Source organism: Salvelinus namaycush, chromosome 33 (genome assembly GCF_016432855.1).
Source record: "Salvelinus namaycush isolate Seneca chromosome 33, SaNama_1.0, whole genome shotgun sequence".
Lineage (NCBI taxonomy): Eukaryota > Metazoa > Chordata > Actinopteri > Salmoniformes > Salmonidae > Salvelinus > Salvelinus namaycush.
The window spans coordinates 21975327-21988636 of record NC_052339.1 but is presented as its reverse complement, the minus strand read 5'-3'; the positions used below and the strand labels follow the sequence as shown (position 1 = coordinate 21988636).

The window sequence follows — 13310 nt, the reverse complement described above, 5'->3', positions numbered from 1 at the left end:
CTTCCTTCCTTCCTTCCTTCCCTCACTCCTCCCCTTACAGATCCAATTCTTTCTTTCTCTCTCCTTCCTTCCTTCCCTCACTCCTCCCCTTACAGACCCAATTCTTTCTTTCTCTCTCCTTCCCTCACTCCTCCCCTTACAGACCCAATTCTTTCTTTCTCTCTCCTTCCCTCACTCCTACCCTTACAGACCCAATTCTTTCTTTCTCTCTCCTTCCTTCCCTCACTCCTACCCTTACAGACCCAATTATTTCTTTGTCTCTCCTTCCCTCACTCCTACCCTTACAGACCCAATTCTTTATTTGTCTCTCCTTCCCTCACTACTTCACCCCCAAAAGCAGCATGCTTTTCAAAACAAGCCATACCCCCCTTAATGCTTTTTAGTTATCTCCCTCTTCTCTCCTCTCTGCATTCTGTCTCTCTTATCTCTCTCTACTTCTCTCTGTTTATTCCCTGCTCCAGTGTGTCTGTGTGTCTGCAGGTGTCTCTCCTCACCTCTCACTCACAGACATATGACCAGGTGATGGGAGTGGACTAGCTGGCCAATTAGTGGCTCTAATTGAGTGATCATGTGACACCCTTCACTGTGTGACAGATTATGACCCCCCCCATACAGATCCTACCTTTAACCCCTCTCCTGTTATAAGTTATTAACCCCCCCACCCCCCACACACTCAACCCTAAGACCCCCTAGCATGCTGATTTTACTCTCAGTGGGAGACTAAGAAAAATACAGACTCCCCTCCCTCCACCTCTCTCCCATCACTCTGTGCTCATTGTGCTCACTCCAGAATCCCCAGGAAACCATGGCAACCCCTGACTTCCCTCCTGGGAGCCATGGCAACCCCACTCCTCTTCCAGCTGCACTGGGAATACTGGCCTGGCGGAGAGTAGACTCAAACTTCCCCCAGAGCTCCCAGTGCCCCAGCGTTTGGGAGACCTCTGTCCTATTCCCCCTTGCCCTGGAGGTAAGGGAGCCGACTGGGGCTCTGGGGTGGCGAAGGGGCAGTGGAGAGAGAGAGTGGTGCTGCATGCCGTATCCGAGACCTCCAGATGCTCCCTTTGAGGCCATACTGGGATTCCTTAATGAAAAGAGTCTGTGCTTGGTCAGACTGCCCCTGGGTTGTGGTGGCACTGGGAGATACACAGCCTCTCTTTGGGCACCATGGACTCATTATGGGATGGTAAATTGGGTTTGGCCCTGGAACCTCAAGGCAGAGGGCCAGAGAGAGACGGTTAACTGAAACCTAAGTGAGAAAGACAGAGAGATTGAAAGGGAGAGTGAGAGAGAGGGGAAAATAAAGAGTGATTTTGAGTGGGGTGGGTTGAGGTGGCTTGGAGGAGGATGAGGGATGATGGGGGATGCAATCTGTTTGTCTGCTGTGTGAACATGCATCTGCTCTGTGTGTGGATGTTCAATGTTGGTATTGATTTTGTTGTTTACGTGTGTGTGCGTGTGCGTGTTAGAGCGAGAGATGCTGCATCTGTAGTGCTTCAGGGAGAGCACTGCTAGATGAGATAGATGGGTAAGAGTATGTCCGTTTGTCTGATAGACTGCATACTGCCTAATAAGTCAACCAATGTGTATTAATCATTGATCAACAGTGTAATACATTTATATCTGTTTGTCTGCCTGTTTGTGTCACGGCCGTCAAAGGAAGTAGACCAAAGCGCAGCGTGGTAAGCGTACATATTCCTTTGATTTAGGATGACGTCGACAAAAACAATAAACAATACAAAAACGACCGTGAAGCTTAAGGCTATAGTGCCAACAAACAAAGACAACTTCCCACACTGAAAGGAGGGAAAAGGGCTACCTAAGTATGGTTCCCAATCAGAGACAACAATAGACAGCTGTCCCTGATTGAGAACCATACCCGGCCAAAACATAGAAATACAAAATCATAGAAAACAAAAACATAGAATGTCCACCCCAAATCACACCCTGACCAAACCAAAATAGAGACATAAAAAGGCTCTCTAAGGTCAGGGCGTGACAGTTTTGTCTGCCTACCTGTCTGTGTGTAACGGTCGTCTTTCGGTGAGTGAGTAGACCAAGGCGCAGCGGGTGATGAATACATAATGTTTTATTGACAAGACGGAAAAACACGAAACGAAATACACTTGAATGATTAACAAAATAACATAACGAACTAGACAGACCTAAACTATGAACTTACATGAAACGAGGAACACATGAACAGGAACGACCGAACGAACGAGACGAGACAGTACCGTGTGGTGCAACAAACACAGACACAGCGACAATCACCCACCAACAAACAGTGAGAACAACCTACCTTAATATGACTCTCAATTAGAGGAAAACGCAAAACACCTGCCTCTAATTAAGAGCCATACCAGGCAACCCAAAACCAACATAGAAACAGAAAACATAGACTGCCCACCCAAAACTCACGCCCTGACCATCACACACATACAAAACAACAGAAAACAGGTCAGGAACGTGACAGAACCCCCCCCTCAAGGTGCGAACTCCGGGCGCACCCCTAAAACTCAAGGGGAGGGTCTGGGTGGGCATCTGTCCGCGGTGGCGGCTCCGGCGGTGGACGAGGACACCACTCCACCACTGTCTTTGTCCCCCTCCTTAGCGTCCTTTGAGTGGCGACCCTCGCCCCCAACCATGGTCCAGGAACCTTTACTAAGGCCCCTCCTACATAGAGGAGACAGCTCAGGACAGAGAGGTAGCTCAGGACAGAGAGGTAGCTCAGGACAGAGAGGTAGCTCAGGACAGAGGGACAGCTTAGGACAGAGTGACAGCTTAGGACAGAGGGACAACTCTGTACTAATGGCAGCTCCGGACTGGGTGGCAGCTCCGGACTGGGTGGCAGCTCCGGACTGGGTGGCAGCTCATGACTGGGTGGCAGCTCATGACTGGGTGGCAGCTCATGACTGGGTGGCAGCTCATGACTGGGTGGCAGCTCATGACTGGGTGGCAGCTCATGACTGGGTGGCAGCTCATGACTGGAGGGCAGCTCATGACTGGAGGGCAGCTCATGACTGGAGGGCAGCTCATGACTGGAGGGCAGCTCATGACTGGAGGGCAGCTCATGACTGTAGGGCAGCTCATGACTGTAGGGCAGCTCATGACTGTAGGGCAGCTCTGGCAGCTCCTGACTGGCTGGCGTCTCTGGCGGCTCCTGACTGGCTGGCGTCTCTGGCGGCTCCTGACTGGCTGGCGTCTCTGGCGGCTCCTGACTGGCTGGCGTCTCTGGCGGCTCCTGACTGGCTGGCGTCTCTGGCGGCTCCTGACTGGCTGGCGGCTCTGGCGGCTCCTGACTGGCTGGCGGCTCTGGCGGCTCCTGACTGGCTGGCGGCTCTGGCGGCTCCTGACTGGCTGGCGGCTCTGGCGGCTCCTGACTGGCTGGCGGCTCTGGCGGCTCCTGACTGGCTGGCGGCTCTGGCGGCTCCTGACTGGCTGGCGGCTCTGGCGGCTCCTGACTGGCTGGCGGCTCTGGCGGCTCCTGACTGGCTGGCGGCTCTGGCGGCTCCTGACTGGCTGGCGGCTCTGGCGGCTCCTGACTGGCTGGCGGCTCTGGCGGCTCCTGACTGGCTGGCGGCTCTGGCGGCTCCTGACTGGTTGGCGGCTCTGGCGGCTCCTGACTGACGGACGGCTCTGGCGGCTCCTGACTGACGGACGGCTCTAATGGCTCGTGGGAGACGGACGGCTCAGAAGGCGCTGGGCAGACGGATGGCTCAGAAGGCGCTGGGCAGACGGATGGCTCAGACGGCGCTGGGCAGACGGATGGCTCAGACGGCGCTGGGCAGACGGATGGCTCAGACGGCGCTGGGCAGACGGATGGCTCAGACGGCGCTGGGCAGACGGATGGCTCAGACGGCGCTGGGCAGACGGATGGCTCAGACGGCGCTGGGCAGACGGATGGCTCAGACGGCGCTGGGCAGACGGATGGCTCAGACGGCGCTGGGCAGACGGATGGCTCAGACGGCGCTGGGCAGACGGATGGCTCAGACGGCGCTGGGCAGACGGATGGCTCAGACGGCGCTGGGCAGACGGATGGCTCAGACGGCGCTGGGCAGACGGATGGCTCAGACGGCGCTGGGCAGACGGATGGCTCAGACGGCGCTGGGCAGACGGATGGCTCAGACGGCGCTGGGCAGACGGATGGCTCAGAAGGCGTTGGGCAGACGGATGGCTCTGCCCTGCTGAGGCGCACAGTAGGCCTGGTGCGTGGTGCCGGAACTGGAGGCACTGGGCTGGAGACACGCACCATAGGGAGAGTGCGTGGAGGAGGAACAGGGCTCTGGAAACGCACTGGAAGCCTGGTGCGTGGAGTAGGCACTGATGGTACTGGGCTGAGGTGGGAAGGTAGCGCCGGAAATACCGGACCGTGTAGGCGTACTGGCTCCCTTGAGCACTGAGCCTGCCCAACCTTACCTGGTTGCATGCTCCCCGTAGCCCGTCCAGTGCGGGGAGGTGGAATAACCCGCACTGGGCTGTGTTGGCGAACCGGGGACACCATGCGTAAGGCTGGTGCCATGTACACCGGCCCGAGGAGACGTACTGGAGGCCAGATATGTTGAGCCGGCTTCATGGCACTTGGCTCAATGCTCACCCTAGCCCTACCAGTGCGGGGAGGTGGAATAACCCGCACCGGGCTATGAACACGTACAGGAGACACCGTGCGCTCTACTGCGTAACACGGTGTCTGCCCGTACTCCCGCTCTCCACGGTTAGCCTGGGAAGTGGGCGCAGGTCTCCTACCTGCCCTCGGCCCACTACCTCTTAGCCCCCCCCCAAGAAATTTTTGGGTAGTACTTGCGGGCTTCCAGCCTTGCTTCCGTGCTGCCTCCTCATAACGTCGCCTCTCCGCTTTCGCTGCCTCCAGCTCCGCTTTGGGGCGGCGACACTCCACTGGCTCTGCCCAGGGTCCTTTACCTTCCAGGATCTCTTCCCATGTCCAATCCTCCTTGACCCACTGCTGCTGTCGTTGCTGTCCGTTAACCCGCTGCTTGATCTGGGTTTGGTGGGTGATTCTGTAACGGCCCTCTTTCGGTGAGTGAGTAGACCAAGGCGCAGCGGGTGATGAATACATAATGTTTATTTGACAAGACGGAAAAACACGAAACGAAATACACTTGAATGATAAACAAAATCACAAAACGAACTAGACAGACCTAAACTATGAACTTACATGAAACGAGGAACACATGAACAGGAACGACCGAACGAACGAGACGAGACAGTACCGTGTGGTGCAACAAACACAGACACAGCGACAATCACCCACCAACAAACAGTGAGAACAACCTACCTTAATATGACTCTCAATTAGAGGAAAACGCAAAACACCTGCCTCTAATTAAGAGCCATACCAGGCAACCCAAAACCAACATAGAAACAGAAAACATAGACTGCCCACCCAAAACTCACGCCCTGACCATCACACACATACAAAACAACAGAAAACAGGTCAGGAACGTGACACTGTGTATATGTGTTTGTCTGTAGCAGGGTTTCCATTAGCCAGTAATAGCTGGCTTTCGGACTATAATTATTTTTTAAAAGCTGATAAATACCAGTTGATGGAAATAGATGTGACTGGTCATGCTTATCAGTCTATAGCTGAATTTGCATCATTTAGTGGAATTAAATTTGTGTGTGTGTACAGTATATTCATTATGTATCTTATCACATGCGTACAGAGTACAGATACAGAGCCTTTGAGAGGAAAATCTGTCCGACAGCAGGAGAGCTGCTGCGACAGCTTCTCAAACACAAAATGCATATGTAATGGAAAGCAGGCTTCATTACCGTGTCACACATCACTTTGCAAAACTTTGAAAACATACTCAATAGTTTGAAACTTTAATGGTTTACTACATATTATGAGGCATGTCTTACCTTGTTTCAAAGCAGCCTAGCCAAAATCAGACCATATCCATGGAGGCAATTATTTTATATCAACTTTCTCTCATTGTCCAGTAGCCAAAGGCACAATACTAGTCATATTAACAACCCATGTTAGTTGTTGCATCTTTAGATCTCCCCTCTTTCTACATTTCTAATGGATATTTTCATCTCTGTCACATGAAACGGCTCACATGTGCAGTGCGCTTTTGACAACAGTGTTTTCCCGCTAATTGCATTATGGAACGAACATTTGTGCGTAGCCTCCTGACTTGTGTGCATTGCTGCACTGATAATGTGAAGAAATAATAGTTGATCAACATTTTAAGCAAAACGTTCTGATCTGTTGCATCAGACTCATTGCTTTTGAAAGTTTTGTTATGTAGTCTAGGCCTACTGGTTGAATTTGGGATCTATCATCCCACAACTGTCCCAGAGTGTTTGGAGTAGGCTCTCTGTTTCTCCACAAGCTGACCAATAGAATAGGTCAACTTTTCTACTATGGGGGATAATAGAATGATTTAAGCTGGTGGTTTTGCTGTTTGTTACTCGTCTTGTTGAGAGTTGTTCTAACATGTTCAGTGTACATCAGAATTCAGTAAGAAGGTCCGCACATCGTTGCATCCTCAACTTGCATGTTCTGTAAATATTAATTACCATAATATCATCTAAATGTGATTTCTGTCATTCTGAGCAACATGGTTGGACGGCCTAATCAGGTTCCGCAGCCAATTCATATGGGTCCGGTAAATTAAAATGATGCTGGTCAAATGTCCGGCGCCACATTTTACTAATAGAAACCCTGGTCTGTTTGTATGTGTGTGTCAGGCTGCTGCATGGCTTGGGGCGGCCAGACGAGGCACTGGCGTGCGTGGAGGTGGATCTGTTTGAAAGCTTCTTCCCCTTTCAGGTGACAGAGCGAGGCTGTGCCCTCCCTTCCCCTTCAACATCACCACTGACCCAGAATCCACAGGTGCTGGTGTAGAGGCACCCCCAACTGGTCAGGGTGTTCCATAAGCGCCATCTGCCTGCAGGGGTGAAAAAAATGTGGTATGCATGCCAGCAAAGCCACTACACAACACAACACTAGACAATACATTAATTGCAATATAACGGTGACAAACGGTGTCCACAAACTGTTAGGGCCTACATAAAGCTGTCCCAACAGCAGAGTCCCAACAGCTGTCCCAACACCTTACCACTGCTACACCTGGCTATCAGCGGAACCTTGTCTGGCAGCAAAACGGTTCATTCAGTGTCATTTACTGCCTTTAAAAAAAACATTGCTGATATGGCTGACTTGCTTAAACAAATGTGGTTTCTACTGACAATTGAGATGTACAAACTATGGCATAAGGGGACGAGAAGCGGATAAGAGGCAATCCGTAATTTTGATTAAGACATTAATGAGCGCGCTAGAACGGATGTAGCGTTAGTCAATATAACTATTTGTTTAGCACTTTTGAAATGTACAGCGACAGAATTCAGAACATGGGCCGTTCTTACAGTATTTTCCCTGTACACCAAGTCAGAACCATAGGATAAATAAAGGGGCATATAAACAGACAATGAAAGCTCTTACAATATTCTATGATTACATTTCGCTAAAACAGGTTATAGTCTACATGTGCACAACCAAGTTAGAACAGTAGACCAAATTAAGAGGTGAAAATAGACCAAATTATTAGGGTGAGGCACATTGAATGCCGTTTGGGTCTTTGCGTATAAAGAAAGATACACGTCATATAACACTATTTGACACGTTAAATAAGATTTTAATTTGATATGTGAAATAACACAATTCTATTGTAGAATGTTGTGTGTGCTGAATTTGCACGTGCAAGCCAAGCGCCACCACTACTATCAGTAGCACTGTCAAGCTGTACAATACCGTGTTGGTGAAAATAGACCAAATTATTAGGGTGAGGCACATGGGCTACTAACAGCTTACTACACAACATACACTTAGTATTACTTTCTTAGCTACAGTATACATATCTCCCTGGCATATCGCATCATTTATGCAGCAGCATCATTTTTTAAATTATTATAATTTTTTTTACTCACCTTGTGAAGGTGGCACGGCAGTCCTTTGTGGGCAAAGTTTGTCATCAAACTTCGTCATTAAAGTCTGTCATTCTCTGGATTTATGGTTGGAACTCGGGAAAAAAACCACACAGCCACTCTACTGAATAGCAGGCTAGTGATTGCTTTGCAATGCTTGCAGTTAGCCACTGATTCCACTCATTGTTGAATTTGCAATTTCCAACTTGTTGTGTAACGTTACTCTTTATGTCCAATGGCCGATGAGCACAGATTCGTTTTATCTATAATTTCTCTTTATTATTTATCTTCATATGACAAGGATTAAAAATTATTTGCCAGTAGATTGTCGACTTTATTCATGATGATGACTGCTAGCTAAAACTTTGAAAGTAAGATGTTGACATGTTCCGTACAATCAAAGCTACTGTACTTATAACGTGATTTTACCTAATTTTATCTGTGGCCAATGACCTTGAGCCTTCTTGGAAGGGTACTTGTAATTTAACTATATCGCAGGACCCAAAGGGCTGAAATTTTGGATGTCTACCCTTACTAAGGACTTAAACTTGGCAAGGACGTAGTGTCCCCATGAGTGACGGAACACTGAGCCAATCACGGCGCAATGCTCCTATTTTCTGCTGGCTCGCCCCACCACCACAGAAAGCTAGGTTGAAACACCTGCATTTTGGAGCTTCCTCACTCAAGAAAGCAAAAAAGAGACCATGTTTGTATACGGCTTTATTAACTCAATGATATATTTTATTACATTGTTTGCAAACGGATATGTGACACGTATTAATGCCAAAATAACATGCAAAACAGGCAACCCCTAAAATAAAAATTATATATACGTATTTATATATATATATTTATTGATTTGTTGTTATTATTATATTTTTTTGCAAAAAATGTGGGGCTCAAAACAGAATGACGGGTCGCCACTGATTGCCAGCCAAATACCTTACTTCTAACCCTTATATGGCTGGCTACTAAAATGACTTTAACACATTGGATGTAGGTGTCACGCCCTGACCTTTTTAGAGAGCCTTTTTATTTCTCTATTTGGTTAGGTCAGGGTGTGATTTGTGTGGGCATTCTAGTTAGTCTATTTCTTTGTTGGCCGGGTATGGTTCCCAATCAGAGGCAGCTGTCTATCGTTGTCTCTGATTGGGGATCATAATTAGGCAGCCCTTTTTCCCACCTTCAGTTGTGGGATCTTGTCTTTGTATAGTTGCTGTTTAGCGCTACAGAGCTTTACGTTCGTTTGTATTTTTTATTTATTTTTTGTGTCATTTTAAATCAAGTAAAATGTACGCCTACCATGCTGCACCTTGGTCTCCTTCTAACGACGGATGTAACAGTAGGTCCATTATCATTCCTACAAAGTTCTGATTTGGTTTTAGTCATTTTAAAGTATATTGAGTTTGTTTCCCCCCCCAAGAAAAATGGGGCCCAGAATTCCCTGAGGGACACCATAGTGAATAGGTGCTGCGGACAGTACTGAACCACCATGCTCACTGAGAAACGTCTACCACATACAGTAGATATTACTTGAACCAGTCGAAGGCAAAGCCTGAGATTCCCACCCATCTTTCCGTGCTGTGAAGTGAGCGGAAGCCACTGGATTTTTTCAAATAAGTTGTTCATACTCAAATAAGCCACCAATTGCTTGAAAACAACTTTTTCTAAAATCTTGGATAAAAAAGGAAGTTCAGAGAGAGGTCTATTACTGCTCAGTGAGGAGGGGTCTAGATTGGGTTGTTAAGGAGAGATTGGACTAGAGCAGTTTTAATAGATAGAAAGTGTCTGTTTCTTTGTAATTGCGCCTCGCTGTGTGTGACCACGAATATTGACGTTGTTTGTTTGGTGGAATAAGAGGCAGTATCAGTCAAATAAAATAACTGGGTGAAGAAACAAACCCAACGGGTCAGATGGTCAAATGAAATCAATGGACGATCTCACTGTTACCCCAGTAAACTATTGAATTATGCTCGCCGTTAGTCTCTGCTGAAGGAAAAGAAAACTCAATATGATTAAAGCGTTCCTGAGGGAAATTGAAGCCTCCCGTGAGAATGATACATTTTCTGGTTGATAGCTGTAAAAGTTTCTATATCAGGCCAAAGTAACAGATTCTGATTTAAAAGTTGGGGATCAGACTGGTTTAGACAGACAGCAGTAATACATTCTGTACGGGGGAGTGTAATGGGGTTCACTGGAGGTGAGTGTGAGGACAAGACTGGGGTCCATCAGCTAAAGAGGCGAGGGCGTCCAAATCCCCTCTCAGCCAATTAGAGGGCTCCATGGGGAGGTGGCGACTCACTCTCACTCTAACTCTCACTCTGCCTCTGTCTCTCCCTCCATCTCTCTCTCTCTCTCTTTACTCTGCCTCCGTCTCTCCCTCCATCTGTCTCTCTTTACTCTGCCTCCGTCTCTCCCTCCATCTGTCTCTCCCTCCATCTGTCTCTCTTTACTCTGCCTCTGTCTCTCCCTCCATCTCTCTCTCTTTACTCTGCCTCCGTCTCTCCCTCCATCTGTCTCTCTTTACTCTGCCTCCGTCTCTCCCTCCATCTGTCTCTCTTTACTCTGCCTCCGTCTCTCCCTCCATCTGTCTCTCCCTCCATCTGTCTCTCTTTACTCTGCCTCCGTCTCTCCCTCCATCTCTCTCTCTCTCTCTTTACTCTGCCTCTGTCTCTCCCTCCATCTATCTCTCTCTCTCTTTACTCTGCCTCTGTCTCTCCCTCCATCTCTCTCTCTTTACTCTGCCTCCGTCTCTCCCTCCATCTCTCTCTCTTTACTCTGCCTCCGTCTCTCCCTCCATCTGTCTCTCTTTACTCTGCCTCCGTCTCTCCCTCCATCTCTCTCTCTTTACTCTGCCTCCGTCTCTCCCTCTCTCTCTCTCTCTTTACTCTGCCTCTGTCTCTCCCTCCATCTCTCTCTCTTTACTCTGCCTCCGTCTCTCCCTCCATCTGTCTCTCTTTACTCTGCCTCCGTCTCTCCCTCCATCTGTCTCTCTTTACTCTGCCTCCGTCTCTCCCTCCATCTGTCTCTCTTTACTCTGCCTCCGTCTCTCCCTCCATCTGTCTCTCTTTACTCTGCCTCCGTCTCTCCCTCCATCTCTCTCTCTCTCTCTTTACTCTGCCTCTGTCTCTCCCTCCATCTCTCTCTCTTTACTCTGCCTCCGTCTCTCCCTCCATCTCTCTCTCTTTACTCTGCCTCCGTCTCTCCCTCCATCTGTCTCTCCCTCCATCTGTCAAACTCTTTCTACCTTTCTTGTACATCCATCTCTCCTCCTCCCTCTCCCCCCTCTGTCACTCTCTCCCTCCCATGTCCAATTTTACCTCTCTCTTTGCCCACCTCCTTTGTCCCCTCATCCCCCCCTTCCTTGTCATGTTTGTTCTCTCCACTCTTGTTTTCACCTTTATCCATCCCCTTCTCACTCTCCTCCCTATTTATTATATACATGGGCTCTTCTCCATCTCCACCAATCTCTGTTTTGCTATGCCCACCCTCTCTCTCACTCTCTATCTCTCTCTCCATTCCTATCTCTTCTCTTCTTTGTTTCCCTCTCTCTAACAGGATCAATCAGTTTGCCCTCTCTCCCGCTATCTGCTCCCTCTTTGTTTATGTCCTCTCTGTCTCTTTCTTTTTCTCTCCTTCTCTCTCTCGCTCTCTCTCTCTCTCTCTGTCTCTTATTCACTCTCTCTTTCTCTTCCTCTCTCTCACTCTCATCCTCTCTCGCACTCTCTTTCTCTCTCTCCCTCTTTCTCTCTCTCTCTCTCCCTCTCTCTTTCTCTTCCTCTCTCTCCCCTTCTTTGTTTCTCTCTAACAGGATATCTCTCAATTTCAATTTGAGGGTCTCTCTCTGCCTCGCTTTCTTTTCATCTCTCCCTCTCTCCCTCTTCCTCCCTCTCTCTCTCTTTCTTTCTCTTCCTCGCTCTCTCTCTTCCTCTCTCCCTCTTTCTCCCTCTCGCTCTCTCTCTTTCTCCTTCATTCTCTTCCTCTCTCCATGACTGGATCATTCTGTTTGCCCTCCTGTTGACCTTAGCTGCTCTCTCTGGGTGGTGGTGCCTGATAAGTCTTTGTGTGTGTGGGGGGGGGGATTGGAGGGTTTTGTGTTTCGGTGGATGGTGCAAATACTGATATTCCTTTGTTGGAGAGGAGAAGAGCGTGAAATTAGAACACAATGGACCATAATTGGTTTAGGATGTATGGTTTTAGGGCATGATCTGACTGCTGTGGATTTTGGAATGTGTGGGTTTAGTGAAAATATAAGATTGGTGTAGTTTAATGGGTGTGGCATAAGGGATTGATTTGATTGGTGCGTATTTTGGCAGTTGTGGAGTCGGACAAGGACAAGCCAGATGCTGGCATAGGTGAGACAACTGGAACTGATAATTCCCAAGAAGACCAAACCAAGATGACTCCTTTTAAAATCAACCTGAAAGATGAGAGGTTTGTGTCCATGAGTGTCAGTTAGTGTGTGTACTATACACACGTGCCTCTGTCCCTTGCACTCTACTCAAAGGAACATGGTGTGTTTGTGTGTGTGTGTGTGCACATGTATGTGTGTCTGTCTGTCTGTTGTCTGTCTGTGACCCTAGACCTCTGCTCTCCAGGTACAGAGATGACTTCAGTCCGCTAGTGGAGGGGTGTGGCTGCTACCACTGCAGGAACCACAAGAGGGCGTGTCTACGCCACCTGCTAGTGACCAATGAGCTGCTGGCTGAAGTCCTGCTCATGCTCCACAACATGGCCCACTACTGCGCCTTCTTCACCGCCCTTAGGGGGGGTGCTGGCCAGCGACAGGCTGGACCTCCTCAAGAAGAGAGTACTACAAGGACTAGGCAGGAGGTGAGCAGGGAGGGGGCTGGGGAGAAGGATAGGTAGATTAGTTAGAGAGGTAAAGGTAGGGAGGGGCTGGGGAGAAGGATAGGTAGATTAGTTAGAGAGGTAAAGGTAGGGAGGGGGCTGGGGAGAAGGATAGGTAGATTCGTTAGAGAGGTTAAGGTAGGGAGGGGGCTGGGGAGAAGGATAGGTAGATTAGTTAGAGAGGTTAAGGTAGGGAGGGGCATGGGGAGAAGGATAGGTAGATTAGTTAGAGAGGTAAAGGTAGGGAGGGGGCTGGGGAGAAGGATAGGTAGATTAGTTAGAGAGGTTAAGGTAGGGAGGGGGCTGGGGAGAAGGATATGTAGATTAGTTAGAGAGGTAAAGGTAGGGAGGGGGCTGGGGAGAAGGATAGGTAGATTAGTTAGAGAGGTAAAGGTAGGGAGGGGGCTGGGGAGAAGGATAGGTAGATTAGTTAGAGAGGTAAAGGTAGGGAGGGGGCTGGGGAGAAGGATAGGTAGATTAGTTAGAGAGGTAAAGGTAGGGAGGGG

The 13310-nt window shown here is 48.9% G+C and overlaps 1 protein-coding gene across 1 annotated transcript in view; it reads left to right on the top strand.

Moving 5' to 3' along the window:
* qtrt2 (queuine tRNA-ribosyltransferase accessory subunit 2) overlaps positions 1-12790 on the top strand; it is a 50041-nt gene extending 37251 nt beyond the window's left edge. The window contains 5 exon segments of the mRNA XM_038972688.1: positions 6718-6821; positions 6824-6889; positions 12270-12387; positions 12552-12720; positions 12722-12790. Coding sequence (XP_038828616.1) covers positions 6718-6821; positions 6824-6889; positions 12270-12387; positions 12552-12720; positions 12722-12790 — 526 coding nt within the window.
* The last annotated feature ends 520 nt before the right edge of the window (positions 12791-13310 follow it).